Source organism: Oncorhynchus mykiss, chromosome 25 (genome assembly GCF_057628025.1).
Source record: "Oncorhynchus mykiss isolate SJ-2025 chromosome 25, ASM5762802v1, whole genome shotgun sequence".
Classification (NCBI taxonomy): domain Eukaryota; kingdom Metazoa; phylum Chordata; class Actinopteri; order Salmoniformes; family Salmonidae; genus Oncorhynchus; species Oncorhynchus mykiss.
The window spans coordinates 30,134,928-30,152,551 of record NC_143046.1 but is presented as its reverse complement, the minus strand read 5'-3'; the positions used below and the strand labels follow the sequence as shown (position 1 = coordinate 30,152,551).

General features: G+C 45.5%; 2 protein-coding genes across 2 annotated transcripts in view; one reads left to right on the top strand and one right to left on the bottom strand.

Moving 5' to 3' along the window:
• LOC110504958 (arrestin-C) overlaps window positions 1-17,624 on the bottom strand; it is a 149,318-nt gene that overhangs the window by 25,353 nt on the left and 106,341 nt on the right. The gene's annotated exons all lie outside the window — the stretch shown is intronic.
• Window positions 6,147-17,624, top strand: part of LOC110504957 (phosphatidylinositol 3,4,5-trisphosphate 5-phosphatase 2B) — a 36,294-nt gene continuing 24,816 nt past the window's right edge. The window contains exons 1-2 of the mRNA XM_021583864.3: window positions 6,147-7,790; window positions 11,018-11,081. Coding sequence (XP_021439539.3) covers window positions 7,654-7,790; window positions 11,018-11,081 — 201 coding nt within the window. The 5' untranslated portion in view covers window positions 6,147-7,653. The remainder of the gene's footprint in view (window positions 7,791-11,017; window positions 11,082-17,624) is intronic.

The window sequence follows — 17,624 nt, the reverse complement described above, 5'->3', positions numbered from 1 at the left end:
CAGACTTTGTGAAAATTTATATTTGTGTCAGTCTCAAAACTTTTGGCCACGACTGTTCATTCAAAGAAGTTGATAAAATCCACCCTATTCTACAACAGTTTTTTGATAATACTCTGTGCCTACTGTCAGTTTAAAGACCCTTGATAAATTATATATGTAACGAAAGGTTAAGACAAATGTTCCTTCCATTCCATTCCAATAAATCAAGGTGGACAAGTCCAGATATTGATATCGTAATATCCACTGTGTGTGATTTCTTTATCGATGAGAGATATCGTTTGGACTTGAGATGCCAGAATAGCAATGTTAGTGTGAAATCATTGGCTGCGTCTTATTGATAAGCCTCTTACGCCTCGCACTTCTGGCAGCTTGATTCTCCACTTCTCAAGGAAAGCCTAAGTTGCTATAAGTGTGTAGAAAATCGCCTATCCTCATTCACACTGGGCTTAACTGGACTCAGTGCTGCTTTTAGACACCGTTAATTGAAGTGCACTGAATGGGTGGACTAGGATGCCATCACAATGTGTTGTTGGTACAGTGTGGTCCATACTTTGCATTGTAAGCATGCATTACAAGAATTGTATCATGAAATCAATTCAATCAATATGTATTTACTAGTTATCTCCTATTTTTAGCTGGTGCCAAAAAAAAAAGGATGTAGAGGGATTAAGGTACACAGAAAAAAGCTTTGTCCAGGAACATCCAACACCATAGTTGTATTTTCAGGCCTCTCCCTTGGTTATATAATGATTTTTTCGCGGTATTCGCCTGCCAATTTCAGCTGAAGGAAGGAGATCACAAAGTATGTCTTCATCTAATCCCCTTACAGCTAAGCTCGCTCCCATTTGCGCTCCATGTGGTTGAAAACTTGATATAGACAAAAAAGTAACTTAATCAATGTCCCAGACCGCTGGAGAGACCAGTTATAACACACAAAATCCCCACACCTTGCAGGATTATAAAAGCCACAACAAGTGACATGGAGAGCAGTGGAGGCTGCTAAGGGAAGCACGGCTCATAATAATGTCTGGAACAGAGCAAACGGAATGGCATCAATTAAGGTGCCACCAACCTCCTGTGATGGAGAGTGAATCACAGGGCACTGATCGATATGCAAGGAGACTAATGTGTATGGATAAAACAGAAATGTGTACATTTTGAAAATGTTATCACATTTATCAAAATGACCAATTCAATCAGTTGTGGTGTAGGACTCTGTATTGACTTTATATTGCACTATACTCATCTATATCAATACAATGTGTAGTCACACCCCCAACTGAAGCACCAGTACTGAGCAACGTACGTCAGCCATGATGTCCATCTGTTTCTGTGTCCTCCCATGCTTTCTCAGTGGTGATGGGCAGGCAGGTATTAGCTATGAGATATATAGGGTCACTAAATTGTCAGATTAGGATTACCAGGCTTGGAGAAATTCCAGGGTAAAATAGTAATGTCCCTATCTTTATGTAGAACAGTGCCAAGAGATCTACTAGGACATACGCATATCCAAAGACCACATTTCTTGGGAAATACCATGGGTATTAACATAACCATTGGATCCAGAAACACTTGGTTGGTAACCAAGGTTCCCCTTCTATCTCCCTCACTCTCTCTCTCCCCCTTTCTCTTTCTGACCTTTCCTCTGCCCTGCTTCTTCTTTTTTTCTTTCTTTCTTTCTTTTTTTGTATTTCCAACAGATTAAGTCTGACTTTGGGACAGATCAGGACGTGTTGATGCAACAGTGTCATCAGTTAGATGATGCAGAAAATGAATCCATGTTTTTGTCACTTCTAGATTAGACTACTGCAATGCTCTACTTTCCGGCTACCTGGATAAAGCACAAAATAAACTTCAGTTAGTACTAAATACGGCTGCTAGAATCCTGACTAGAACCCCCCCAAAACATTTGATAATATTACTCTAGTGCTAGCCTCTCTACATTGGCTTCCTGTTAAGGCTAAGGCTGATTTCAAGGGTTTTACTGCTAACCTACAAAGCATTACATGGACTTGCTACTACCTATCTCTCCAATTTCGCCGTGCCCTACATACCTACGATACGGTCACAAGACGCAGAACTCCTTATTGTCCCTAGAATTTCGAAGCAAACAGCTGGCGGCAGGGCTTTCTCCTATAGAGCTCCATTTTTATGGAATGGTCTGCCTACCCATGTGAGAGACGCAGACTCGTTCTCAACCTTTAAGTCTTTACTGAACTATGATTGAGTGTAGTCTGGCCTAGGAGTGCGAAGGTGAATGGCAGGGCACTGGAGTGACGAACCGCCCTTGCTGTCTCTGCCTGGCCGGCTCCCCTCTCTCCCCTGGGATTCTCTGCCTCTAACCCTATTACAGTGGCTGAGTCACTGGCTTACTAGTGCTCTTCCATGTCGTCCCTAGGAGGGGTGTGTCACTTGAGTGGGTTGAGTCACTGACGTGATCTTCCTGTCCGGGTTGGCGCCCCCTCGGGTTCGTGCTATGGGGGGAGATCTTCGTGGGCTAAGCTCAGCCTTGTCTCTGGATAGTAAGTTGGTGGTCTGTTGATGGTCTGTTGACATCCCTCTAGTGGTGTGGGGGCTGTGCTTTGGCAAAGTGGGTGGGGTTATTCCTGCCTGTTTGGCCCTGTCCGGGGATATCGTTGGACGGGGCCACAGTGTCCCCCGACCCACCCCTGTCTCAGTCTCCAGTCTTCAGTATCTATGCTGCAGTAGTATATGTTCCAGGGTGCTAGGGTCAGTCTGTTATATCTGGTGTAATTCTCCTGTCTTATCTGATGTCCTCTGTGAATTTAAGTATGCTCCCTCTAATTCTCTCTCTCTTTCTCTATCCATCCCTCCCCTCCTGGAGGACCTGAGCCCTAGGATCATGCCTCAGGACTACCTGGTCTGATGACTCGTGGCTGTCCCCTGTCCACCTGGTTGTGCTGTTGCTCCTGTTCTGCCTGCGGCTAGGGAACCCTGTTCACCGGACATGCTACCTTGTCCCAGACCTGCTGTTTTCGACTCTCTCTCCCTTTGTACTGCACCTGCTGTCTCGACCTCTGAATGAACAGATATGAAAAGCCAGCTGACATTTACTCCTGAGGTACTGACCAGTTGCACCCTCTACAACCACTGTGATTATTATTTGACCCTGCTGGTCAAACATCTTGGCCATGTTCTGTTATAATCTCCACCCGGCACAGCCAGAAGAGGACTGGCCACACCTCAGAGCCTGGTTCCTCTCTAGGTTTCTTCCTAGATTCCTGCTTTTCTGGGGAGTGTTTCCTAGCCAACGTGCTTCTACATCTGCATTGCTTGCAGTTTGGGGTTTTAGGCTGGGTTTCTGTATAGCACTTTGTGACATCTGCTGATGTGAAATGGGCTTTATAAATAAATGTGATTGATTGCTAGATTGATTGAAATGCTTACTTACTACGGGCCCTTTTCCAACAATGCAGAGTTAAAGAAAAATATGTAAAAAATTGTGAAATAGTGACATGAGGAATAAATACACAGTGAATAACAAATAACAATAACAAGTAAAAATAACATGGTGTATACAGGGAGTACCAGTACCGAGTTGATGTGCAGTGGTACGAGGTAATTGAGGTAGCTAAATGCAAATAGCAGGGGTAACTAGGCAACAGGATAGATGCAGTAGCAGCAGTATATGTTGTGAGTGTGAAAGTGTGTGTGTGTGTGTGTGTGGTGCCAGTATGTTATGTCTGTGTGGGCATGTAACGTGGGGGATTTTACACAGAAATGTCTAATACACCAAATGTAACCACCACAGGTTTTAGGATAAGGCAGGATCAATAGACACTTGAACTGGGTACCGGTATAGAAACGCAACACAGGTTTATCAATAATATCCTTTTATTACAAAGATATCAGGTGAAAATGTACAAACGGGGCTGTACTGGTTGGGCTTGGAATCATACCAAAAAGGCAAGTTACAGTGTGTCTCAGTCTTCAGTACAAAATGGCTACAGCAATAATTGAGTAGTTGCATGCAATGGCAGAGGAAGTTTCTTAGTCAGCACAGCAAACAGGTGGAAAACACAGCAAACCAGATCCTAGTGTAACACAGCAAAGCTCACAGTATTCAATCAGGATTAAATATCAAAAGGTCTTCACAGACTAAAGCGCCCATGCAATAAACAGGCAAGACCTTAACTGTAGCAATAGACACAATAGATTAAAAACACAAGAATGACATTCCTGACTTGTCTCCAAGTCCACACAGCCAAACCCAAGTGTACTCCAGATACTTACAGCTAGCACATTAACACAAACACACAGAGACTGTATAAAATATGTCATCTGTGAGTTTGCAAGCTACCCTTGGTCTGGTATGGAACTTGGGAGACAGCAGCAGTCTGCCTCTGTCTTTCCCTACTCCCGCTCCAGGAAATGCACCACCGTTTTGTAGGAACAGGTGGAGGAGGTGCATTCTGTAGAGCCACTTCTACAATTCAGAGGAATTGCTAAAATAGAGGCACCTCCACCCTGTTACAGGCATGTGTAGTGAGTGCGTATGTCTGTTTTAGGATGTCAGTGTATGTCAGTGTAAGTACGTGTGAGTGCGTGGGTAGAGTCCCGTGTTTGTGCATCGTCATTGCAAGAGAGCTAGTGCAAAAAAGGTTAAATGCAGGCAGCCCGGATAGCCATTTGATTAGCTATCTAGCAGTTTTGTTAGCAGTCTTATTGCTTGGGGGTAGAAGCTGTTCAGGGTCCTGTTGGTTCCAGACTTGGTGCATTGGTACCGCTTGCCATGCAGTAGCAGAGAGAACAGTCTATGGCTTGGGTGGCTGGAGTCTTTTTTGGGGGGCCTTCCTCTGACACCACCTGGTATAGAGATCCTGGATGGTAGGGAGCTCGGCCCCAGTGACGTACTGGGCCGTACTCACCACCGTCTGTGCCTTGCAGTTGCGGTACCAAGTGGTGATGCAACCAGTCAAGATGCTCTTAATGGTACAGCTGTAGATCTTTTTGAGGATCTTTTGAGGGAGGCGTTCAGTCCCAGGATCCTATGCCTGGTGATGAGCTTGAAGGGGATTATGGTGTTGAATGGTGAGCTGTAGTCAATAAAGAGCATTCTTACATAGGTATTCCTTTTGTCCAGGTGGGTGAGGGCAGTGTGGAGTACAGGAGATACTCATCTGTGGATCTGTTGGGGCGGTATGCAAATTGGAGTGGGTCTAGGGTTTCTGGGATCATGGCTATATATGTGAGTGCTACGGTGCGATACTCATTTAGGCAGGTTACCTTGGCATTCTTGGGCACGGGTACAGTGGTGGTCTGCTTAAAACAAGTTGGTATTACAGATATACAGACATCCGTCGAGCTGATATGGTAGACAGGCTTCCTCCATCAGTGCAGAACTTATAGAAAGTGAAAGTAGATAACTAAGTTACAAGAAAGGGCAGGTTGGTTGTTATAGATTCATGTGTAATCCAGTGTTTCCCTAAACATATTAGCCCTGGTAATTGAACGGACAGCGACAGGTGATGGATGAGCCCAGGGTAATAATAAGACAGGGTCAGACAGGACCAGACAGGACCAGAAAGGACAGGACCGGGTTAAGGTGGGTGGGCAGAGAGGTGTGGGGCTCAGCAGTCACTGTCCAATAAGGGGCAGCAGGTAGACTAGTGGTTAGCGCATTGGGCCAGTAACCGAAAGGTTGCTGGATCGAAGCCCGAGCTGACAAGTTAAAAATCTGTTGTTCTCCCAAGGCAGTTAACCCACTGTTCCCTGGTAGGTTGTCATTGTAAATAAGAATTTGTTCTTAACTGACTTGCCTAGTTAAATAAAGGTTATAAAAATAAGACGCAGGCACAACAATGACTGGTTTATTACCTTCAGAAAGTGGTGAGATGGCTTTGGGCCTGTAATAAACAGAGTAGTTGGGAGGGTGGGCGATGGTGTGTGTGATGGATTTCTGCTGAGTAGTAAGAGGCAGCACAGCTGGAGACAAAAAAACTGACCACGATACCCTGGGAGAAGAGGAGGGGCATTGTTGTGGAGGACAAAAATATGATTCAGAAAGTAAGGGATGATCAAATTCATATGGAGGCTGCTTTTCTGCTGAGAAGGCAGGGAAGTTAGGGAGAGTGACATGGAGAAGGAGCAGGGGAAAGAGAGAGGGGGAGGTGAAAGAGAGAGTTGAGAAAGAGAGAGGGGAAGAGAAGGAGACGGTTGGAGGGATAAAGAGCGAGGGGTAAAGCTAGCCAGCACAGTGGAAAAAAGTCTGGAAAAGAGGACAGGAACGCACAAGTGAGACAGACAGTGGCTGTGCCAAGCAACCCACCTGAGTGTGCACGGCGTTGCTGTGTTTGGTCTTTGAAAATTCAGGGAAAAGATGGAGGAGAATGAGGGGGGAGGAGGAGGACAAGGGAGGGGTGAGCACAGAGAAAGGAGTCTGCTGGCAGTGTTGGTTAATGAAGTATAGTCACTCGCAGGAATAATTTTGGCTGCTCCGTCAGTTTTTTTCTCTCTCTCTTCCTTCTTACTCACATCTGGAGCGGGGAGTCACTTCCTCTGTCTGTGCTGCCCGCGTTGTGCTTTAACAGGGCTAGTCCTCTCGTCCTCTACTACCTCTTCCCCTCCTCCTCTGACGATACTCCAAAGAGATACGGAACACATTACCCCAGGGGGATGGGACCTCCCCAAAACACTCTCAGCACAAGACCGACCAGGGACCCTGGACATCCCCCACCAACACCCCCACTCTGGAATCTACGTCTGAAAACAGAGAGGGAGAGAGAGAGACTGATATCCAGAGAGAACTGCAACCATCAGATGAACTCTCTGTAGGGTGTTCCCCCTTTCCCTTATATGGCAAAACAACTGGGAAATGATTTGAATTTGTCTGGTTTCTCTTGCACGGCTGCCTGGGCGCTGACTTCTATCCACCACAGCAGGCTGTGCAGCAGGGTTTGTTTGTGTGGCTGACTGACTGCTTTTGGTTCTTCTTTTCTGTGTTGTTTGCATGCAGAGCTTTTGAGGGGACAGCAGGCAGAAGCATTGCTGGTGTTTGTGGTGAGGCTACAGGCACTGCTGTCAGTGCCCCCAGGGGTGGTTGGCTTTACGCACCATTGCTCCTCTCTCTCTCTCTCTCTCTCTCTCTCTCTCTCTCTCTCTCTCTCTCTCTCTCTCTCTCTCTCCTCCACAATGGGCTCTGTCTGCCTGAGACGAACATCCGGCTGGCAGCAGCCTGCACACTGAGACGGTGTCTTTCTGAGGGGGAACTAACAGCAAGGTGGGCCAAAGTTCATCAAGAGGAAGCAACTGTAGTTCTGGAATCTGGACACACACAGAAATCTGTGGGAGGGTTATTCACTCTGACTCTACAACGGCAACAATCCTCAACCACAACAGGACGCGTAACCCAGTAAGACCCCGGAGGGGGTGCCTGTAGTAAATGAGGAGGGCTGCTGTTGATGTTCCTGTGTTGACCTTATTAATTAGGACCAGAATGCTGGAGAAGCTGTGAACACTCAAAAGGACAGCACAACGTGAGCTCCTGATTGGAGGGTCCCATGGTGCCATGACACAGGTGTCTGAGACAGACTGTGTGTGTCGCCTCTGACCTTCTACCTTACTGTGGTTTACTCTGTTGGAAAGACAGACACTCCACTGACTGACAGGTGGACAACAACACCGTCGGATGTCATGGCGATGGCGGCGTGGTACCACCGTGACATCAGCCGTGTGCATGCAGAGGACCTGTTGGCCCGGGCTGGGAGGGACGGCAGCTTCCTTGTCAGGGACAGTGAGTCCGTGCCTGGAGCCTACGCCCTCTGTCTGCTGTGAGTACACAAACACACACACACACACACACACACACACACACACACACACACACACACACACACACACATACACACACACTTCTTTTCCATCTCTGAGTGTGTATGGTCATTATGAACCCAGTGGTGCTCGCAGTCAGACACCCACACCTGCTCACGGGACACTGGTAACTTTCCCCTACATGTCAGTGGAAGGGGAACTAACCTCATATTCACAAGTTTTATAGACTGTCTCAATGACTGTCTCAATGTCTGTATTGTATTCAGCAGCCTGTCTCTCTGTCATCTCCATCAGTCTCACCCAGAGCTGGGCCGGTGGGCAGGGAGAAGGCTGTGGCCCAAGAACACTCAGGCTGCCCTGTCCTGATACAGCCCAACCCAGCCTGGCCAGTGTGTGTGTGTAACCCTGGTTAGGGCTCCCTGCCCCCCTCTCCTCTCGTCTCCTCTCTCCTTCATTCAGTCTTCCTTGGGGCCCCTGGAAGAGGGAGGGAGCTGCTGTGACCACATGGCTCTCTGTGCAAAGCGGCCCTGAGCCAGACACATTCCTGAAAGCTGAGCCCCAACTGCTGCTCATGCTGCTCGCTCACTCACTCCCTCTTTCTTGCTCACTCCCTCTCTCTTTCTCACTCCCTCTCTCTTTCTCACTCCCTCTCTCTTTCTAACTCCCTCTCTCTTTCTCACTCCCTCTCTCTTTCTCACTCCCTGTCTCTTTCTCACTCACTCTCTCTTTCTCACTCCCTCTCTCTCCCTCGCTCGCTCGTTTGCTCCCTCTCTCTCAATTCAATTAAATTGAAGGGCTTTATTGGCATGGGAAACATATGTTAGCATTGCCAAAGCAAGTGAACTAGATAATGAATAAAGTGAAATAAACAATAAAAATGTACAGTAAAAGTTACATTCCAAAAGACTAAAGACATTTCAAATGTCATATTATGTCTATATACAGTGTTGTTACGATGTGGAAATGGTTAAAGTACAAAAGGGAAAATAAATAAACATAAATGTGGGTTGCATTTACAATGGTGTTTGTTCTTCACTGGTTGCCCTTTTCTTGTGGCAACAGGTCACAAATATTGCTGCTGTGATGGCACACTGTGGTATTTCACCCAGTAGATATGGGTCTGCCAGGTCTGCCTACGGCGGCCTTTCTCAATAGCAAGGTTATGCTCATTGAGTCTGTACATAGTCAACGTTTGGGTCAGTCACACTGGTCAGGTATTCTGCCACTGTGTACTCTCTGTTTAGGGCCAAATAGCATTCTAGTTTGCTCTGCTTTTTTGTTGATTCTTTCAAATGTGTCAAGTCATTATCATTTTGTTTTCTCATGATTTGATTGGGTCTAATAGGCGGTCATTGTAAATAAGAATTTGTTCTTAACTGATTTGCCTTGGTAAATATAGGTTAAATTAAAAAATATATATTGTGTTGCTGTCCTGGGGCTCTGTGGGGTGTGTTTGTGTTTGTGAACAGAGTGCCAGGACCAGCTTGCTTAAGGGACACTTCTCCAGGTTCATCTCTCTGTAGGTGATGGCTTTGTTGTGGAAGGTTTGGGAATCACTTCCTTTTAGGTGGTTGTAGAATTTAATGGCTCTTTTCTGGATTTTGATAATTAGCGGGTATCGGCCTAATTCCGCTCTGTAAGCATTATTTGTTATTTTACGTTGTACACAGAGGATATTTTTTGCAGAATTCTGCATGCGTCTGCAAGAGTCTCAATTTGGTGTTTGTCCTATTTTGTGAATTCTTGGTTGGTGAGCGGACCCCAGACCTCACAACCATAAAGGGCAATGGGTTCTAGAACTGAAAAATATCTGTAGCCAGATCCTAATTGGTACGTCAAATTTGATGTCCCCCTCCCCCCGTCTCCCACACTCTCCACATTAATACAGGCCTACTGTACACTAATGATGTTTGATGCTCCTTTTGATGGCATAGAAGGCCCTTCTTGCCTTGTCTCTCAGATCGTTCATAGCTTTGTGGCAGTTACGTGTGACGTTGATGTTTAGGCCGAGGTATATATTGTGTTTCGTGTTCTCTAAGCCAACGGTGTCTAGATGTAATTTAGACACCGTCTAAATCTAATCTAATCTCCACATCAATACAGGTCTACTGTTTCTTTGCATATTCTCTAACTTCATTACTGGGAAATATGCATTCCTTTTAGATGAATTGTACGTGTGCTTTTCTACCAGGCATCACAAGGTCAAGCTTTCAACAGGGGGCTTTCAACAAGGGGCTTTCAACAAGGGGATTTTTTTATGCCAGTAGCATACCACCCTGCATACCACTGCTGGCTTGCTTCTGAAGCTAAGCAGGGTTGGTCCTGGTCAGTCCCTGGATGGGTGACCAGATGCTGCTGGAAGTGGTGTTGGAGGGCCAGTAGGAGGCACTCTTTCCTCTGGTCTAAAAAATATCCCAAGGCAGTGATTGGGGACACTGCCCTGTGTAGGATGCTGTCTTTCGGATGGGATGTTAAACGGTTGTCCTGACTCTCTGAGGTCATTAAAGATCCCATGGCACTTATTGTAAGAGTAGGGGTGTTAACCCCGGTGTCCTGTCTAAATTCCCAATCTGGCCCTCAAACCATCACGGTCAGCTAATAATCCCCAGTTTACAATTGGCTCATTCATTCCCCTGTAACTATTCCCCAGGTAGTTGCTGCAAATGAGAATGTGTTCTCAGTCAACATACCTGGTAAAATAATGGATAAATAAAATTCAACAGGGGGCTATCAACAGAGGGGTTTCAACAGGGGGCTATCAACAGAGGGGGAGTTACAGGCATTTACTGTACTGTGTCTCAAGGTCGTGCGAGGTAGTAGAGATAAATGTAAGCTCTCCTTTGTGTACTTGACAAAGACTAGTGGTATGATTTTACTACCAAGTGATTATTATGGAACATGAAGCCCACATGTTTCAGGCGAGTGACACCCCTCAGGACGGTTTGTGTAGCTGTGGCTTGTGTAAACAGTGATGTGTAAAAACAGTAGGTCTGTGGGTAGTCATGTAGTCTCATGCTACCGCAGTGGACTGTGAAGTTGCTAAAATAACCACTTAAATGAGTCACACCATCAACAAATTGGCGTCTTGTTTATAAAGTGGCAGTGTTTTGTAACAAGGGCAGCACATCTGCTCTTCCTCAGTTTATTTCTGTCCCAGTGGTATAGTGCTGTTGTGATGTCTTGGAGTTCATAGTACCTTTTATAAATGTTATTTTCCCCTTTTCAGGTTCCAACGGCACGTTCACACTTATCGTATTCTTCCTGATGTAGATGGCCTGTTAGCTGTTCAGGTGAGTGACCATCGTTAAAGTTCATGTTTGAGTTTCCATACCCCACTCACATTGAAAGTCGGGACAATCCTTGTTCGACAGGGAAACATTGTTTTTATAGTTACAAAATATATATATTTGAGCTTAAAAAATATTTATGATAATTTTATAAGGGAAAAGATCTGTTTTGGGAATTTTCTAAATACTTTCTATGTTAGTCATTTCCATGTCAGCTCTATAGTATGGAAATGCCTTTGTCTGGAGCGAAGGATCCCAATTTGAAACCCTTCAAAAAAGTGTTTAGAATTCTATAAACTGCCAATGATAGATATTAACTGAACAATTATTTTATGTAGTTTCTTGCAATAACCCTCTGGGACTTTAAAGAACATTTCTCTCAAAACTCAGATTCCTAAACGATGTGCCCGGAGATTTGGTCAATATGTCTAAAATCCTAAATGAATCAGGAATAAGCAGGGGCAGCTATACCATAAGGACCCCTTGTTGTAGTGTCACAACACTTCTCATGGTCTGTAAACTTCTCTCCTTTTGATAGATTTAAACAAACAATATTGAAATCACCATGGTCACAACCATAAACTGTCAACTCCATCTGCCTGATAGATCAAGATATAATATGAATTCTGGTTCAAATATGTTGGATTTAATAAGGTTTTAGAATCATAAAGCAACTGAGGAAAAATGAAATTGCTACTGTGTATATGACTTGAATGAGCTGTCAACTCCGTCAGATTTATTTATGTTGAATGATCTGATAGAATGGTCATGTTTTTACTGGGGATTTTCACATGAATAATCATCCATGTTTTAGAAATGTTTATATTGAACTTTAATGTTTAGGGGTGAAAATGTTTTGAGTATCGTTGTCAACTCCGTCAGTGGCTTGTTAAATCCATCCCTGATGGCTAACTCCGTCAGTGGCTTGTTAAATCCATCACTGATGGTCAACTCCGTCAGTGGCTTGTTAAATCCATCACTGATGGCTAACTCCGTCAGTGGCTTGTTAAATCCATCCCTGATGGCTAACTCCGTCAGTGGCTTGTTAAATCCATCCCTGATGGCTAACTCCGTCAGTGGCTTGTTAAATCCATCCCTGATGGCTAACTCCGTCAGTGGCTTGTTAAATCCATCCCTGATGGCTAACTCCGTCAGTGGCTTGTTAAATCCATCACTGATGGCTAACTCCGTCAGTGGCTTGTTAAATCCATCCCTGATGGCTAACTCCGTCAGTGGCTTGTTAAATCCATCCCTGATGGCTAACTCCGTCAGTGGCTTGTTAAATCCATCCCTGATGGCTAACTCCGTCAGTGGCTTGTTAAATCCATCCCTGATGGCTAACTCCGTCAGTGGCTTGTTAAATCCATCACTGATGGCTAACTCCGTCAGTGGCTTGTTAAATCCATCCCTGATGGCTAACTCCGTCAGTGGCTTGTTAAATCCATCCCTGATGGCTAACTCCGTCAGTGGCTTGTTAAATCCATCCCTGATGGCTAACTCCGTCAGTGGCTTGTTAAATCCATCCCTGATGGCTAACTCCGTCAGTGGCTTGTTAAATCCATCCCTGATGGCTAACTCCGTCAGTGGCTTGTTAAATCCATCCCTGATGGCTAACTCCGTCAGTGGCTTGTTAAATCCATCCCTGATGGCTAACTCCGTCAGTGGCTTGTTAAATCCATCCCTGATGGCTAACTCCGTCAGTGGCTTGTTAAATCCATCACTGATGGCTAACTCCGTCAGTGGCTTGTTAAATCCATCCCTGATGGCTAACTCCGTCAGTGGCTTGTTAAATCCATCCCTGATGGCTAACTCCGTCAGTGGCTTGTTAAATCCATCCCTGATGGCTAACTCCGTCAGTGGCTTGTTAAATCCATCCCTGATGGCTAACTCCGTCAGTGGCTTGTTAAATCCATCCCTGATGGCTAACTCCGTCAGTGGCTTGTTAAATCCATCACTGATGGCTAACTCCGTCAGTGGCTTGTTAAATCCATCCCTGATGGCTAACTCCGTCAGTGGCTTGTTAAATCCATCCCTGATGGCTAACTCCGTCAGTGGCTTGTTAAATCCATCACTGATGGCTAACTCCGTCAGTGGCTTGTTAAATCCATCCCTGATGGCTAACTCCGTCAGTGGCTTGTTAAATCCATCCCTGATGGCTAACTCCGTCAGTGGCTTGTTAAATCCATCCCTGATGGCTAACTCCGTCAGTGGCTTGTTAAATCCATCCCTGATGGCTAACTCCGTCAGTGGCTTGTTAAATCCATCCCTGATGGCTAACTCCGTCAGTGGCTTGTTAAATCCATCCCTGATGGCTAACTCCGTCAGTGGCTTGTTAAATCCATCCCTGATGGCTAACTCCGTCAGTGGCTTGTTAAATCCATCCCTGATGGCTAACTCCGTCAGTGGCTTGTTAAATCCATCCCTGATGGCTAACTCCGTCAGTGGCTTGTTAAATCCATCCCTGATGGCTAACTCCGTCAGTGGCTTGTTAAATCCATCCCTGATGGCTAACTCCGTCAGTGGCTTGTTAAATCCATCCCTGATGGCTAACTCCGTCAGTGGCTTGTTAAATCCATCACTGATGGCTAACTCCGTCAGTGGCTTGTTAAATCCATCCCTGATGGCTAACTCCGTCAGTGGCTTGTTAAATCCATCCCTGATGGCTAACTCCGTCAGTGGCTTGTTAAATCCATCCCTGATGGCTAACTCCGTCAGTGGCTTGTTAAATCCATCCCTGATGGCTAACTCCGTCAGTGGCTTGTTAAATCCATCACTGATGGCTAACTCCGTCAGTGGCTTGTTAAATCCATCCCTGATGGCTAACTCCGTCAGTGGCTTGTTAAATCCATCCCTGATGGCTAACTCCGTCAGTGGCTTGTTAAATCCATCCCTGATGGCTAACTCCGTCAGTGGCTTGTTAAATCCATCCCTGATGGCTAACTCCGTCAGTGGCTTGTTAAATCCATCCCTGATGGCTAACTCCGTCAGTGGCTTGTTAAATCCATCCCTGATGGCTAACTCCGTCAGTGGCTTGTTAAATCCATCCCTGATGGCTAACTCCGTCAGTGGCTTGTTAAATCCATCCCTGATGGCTAACTCCGTCAGTGGCTTGTTAAATCCATCACTGATGGCTAACTCCGTCAGTGGCTTGTTAAATCCATCCCTGATGGCTAACTCCGTCAGTGGCTTGTTAAATCCATCCCTGATGGCTAACTCCGTCAGTGGCTTGTTAAATCCATCCCTGATGGCTAACTCCGTCAGTGGCTTGTTAAATCCATCCCTGATGGCTAACTCCGTCAGTGGCTTGTTAAATCCATCACTGATGGCTAACTCCGTCAGTGGCTTGTTAAATCCATCCCTGATGGCTAACTCCGTCAGTGGCTTGTTAAATCCATCCCTGATGGCTAACTCCGTCAGTGGCTTGTTAAATCCATCCCTGATGGCTAACTCCGTCAGTGGCTTGTTAAATCCATCCCTGATGGCTAACTCCGTCAGTGGCTTGTTAAATCCATCCCTGATGGCTAACTCCGTCAGTGGCTTGTTAAATCCATCCCTGATGGCTAACTCCGTCAGTGGCTTGTTAAATCCATCCCTGATGGCTAACTCCGTCAGTGGCTTGTTAAATCCATCCCTGATGGCTAACTCCGTCAGTGGCTTGTTAAATCCATCCCTGATGGCTAACTCCGTCAGTGGCTTGTTAAATCCATCACTGATGGCTAACTCCGTCAGTGGCTTGTTAAATCCATCCCTGATGGCTAACTCCGTCAGTGGCTTGTTAAATCCATCACTGATGGCTAACTCCGTCAGTGGCTTGTTAAATCCATCCCTGATGGCTAACTCCGTCAGTGGCTTGTTAAATCCATCACTGATGGCTAACTCCGTCAGTGGCTTGTTAAATCCATCCCTGATGGCTAACTCCGTCAGTGGCTTGTTAAATCCATCCCTGATGGCTAACTCCGTCAGTGGCTTGTTAAATCCATCACTGATGGCTAACTCCGTCAGTGGCTTGTTAAATCCATCCCTGATGGCTAACTCCGTCAGTGGCTTGTTAAATCCATCCCTGATGGCTAACTCCGTCAGTGGCTTGTTAAATCCATCCCTGATGGCTAACTCCGTCAGTGGCTTGTTAAATCCATCCCTGATGGCTAACTCCGTCAGTGGCTTGTTAAATCCATCCCTGATGGCTAACTCCGTCAGTGGCTTGTTAAATCCATCCCTGATGGCTAACTCCGTCAGTGGCTTGTTAAATCCATCCCTGATGGCTAACTCCGTCAGTGGCTTGTTAAATCCATCCCTGATGGCTAACTCCGTCAGTGGCTTGTTAAATCCATCACTGATGGCTAACTCCGTCAGTGGCTTGTTAAATCCATCCCTGATGGCTAACTCCGTCAGTGGCTTGTTAAATCCATCCCTGATGGCTAACTCCGTCAGTGGCTTGTTAAATCCATCACTGATGGCTAACTCCGTCAGTGGCTTGTTAAATCCATCCCTGATGGCTAACTCCGTCAGTGGCTTGTTAAATCCATCACTGATGGCTAACTCCGTCAGTGGCTTGTTAAATCCATCCCTGATGGCTAACTCCGTCAGTGGCTTGTTAAATCCATCCCTGATGGCTAACTCCGTCAGTGGCTTGTTAAATCCATCACTGATGGCTAACTCCGTCAGTGGCTTGTTAAATCCATCCCTGATGGCTAACTCCGTCAGTGGCTTGTTAAATCCATCACTGATGGCTAACTCCGTCAGTGGCTTGTTAAATCCATCCCTGATGGCTAACTCCGTCAGTGGCTTGTTAAATCCATCCCTGATGGCTAACTCCGTCAGTGGCTTGTTAAATCCATCACTGATGGCTAACTCCGTCAGTGGCTTGTTAAATCCATCCCTGATGGCTAACTCCGTCAGTGGCTTGTTAAATCCATCACTGATGGCTAACTCCGTCAGTGGCTTGTTAAATCCATCCCTGATGGCTAACTCCGTCAGTGGCTTGTTAAATCCATCCCTGATGGCTAACTCCGTCAGTGGCTTGTTAAATCCATCACTGATGGCTAACTCCGTCAGTGGCTTGTTAAATCCATCCCTGATGGCTAACTCCGTCAGTGGCTTGTTAAATCCATCACTGATGGCTAACTCCGTCAGTGGCTTGTTAAATCCATCCCTGATGGCTAACTCCGTCAGTGGCTTGTTAAATCCATCACTGATGGCTAACTCCCTCAAAATATTGTTTTGGGGTCAATATTCATAAAAAAATCGCTGTTCTGCAACAAATGTTCACACTTTTGAAGTATTTGCTGTGTGATAATGTGATAATGATAATGATAATGATAATGTGATAATGATAATGTGCTTTATGAATGTCGTTTTATTTTTTATTTGTATTATTATAATTTTTTTTTAAGTTTGCCTTTTTCTCCCCAATTTCGTGGTATCCAATTGGTAGTTACCGTTTTGTCTCATCGTTGCAACTCCCACACGGACTCAGGAGAGGCGAAGGTCGAGAGCCGTGCGTCCTCCGAAGCACAACCCAACCATGCTGCAGTGCTTCTTGACACAATGCCCACTTAACCCGGAATCCAGCCGCACCAATGTGTCGGAGGAAACACTGTACACCTGGCAACCATATCAGCATGCACTGCGCCCGGCCCACCACAGTAGTCGCTAGTGCGCAATCGGACAACATCCCTGCTGGCCAAACCCTACCCCAACTTGGATGACGCTGGGCCAATTGTCCACCTCCCCATTGGTCTCCCAGTCTCGGCCGGCTGCAACAGAGCCTGGACTCGAACCCAGAATCTCTAGTTGCACAGCTAGTACTGCGATACGGTGTCTTAGACCACTGCGCCACTCGGGAGGCATGATTGTTGTTTTCTGTAAAAACAAAAACGTGCTAAAATTCTAACGAAATTAGCCTTTTATGGTGTCTGACAAAGTTGACATGAATCCAGTTAGTTGCAAATTTATGAGAAAATAAATAGCTGATACTTTGGTCTATCAAAATATTTATTTCAAACTGTGTTAATATTAACACAATTACTATTAAGACAAATATTTGTGGGAAAAAGTTGAGATTGTCCCATCTTTAAAGAATCCCTGAACTAATAGGGCTGTGCACAGACCTGTCAGGGGACAGGTGCTCAAAATGAATAAGGGCACCCACCGGCACCCCCCCTGATGAATTTCATCATTCATATCTCAAAATTCATAACATAATAACCGCTTCTGTTGTGATTTTGTTATTTACATTTTGAGCATTGGCCTATTTATTTCCGCAGCAGCACACACTCATCGCAAATTATAAGCAAGGAAGTTACAGTGCCTCCTAAAGACATGATTGACATTGAGAAAAGAGGGTGGGCTATCTGCTGATCATTGATCAAAATCAAATCAAATTTGATTGGTCACATACACATGTTTAGCAGATGTTAATGCGGGTATAGCGAAATGCTTGTTGATGAAAAATCTGATTTAATTTTTTTTACTGATTGTGATTTATCTTCAATCCTCTTAACTAATAATTAACTTCATAATCTTCTAACTCATGATTTATGGCTG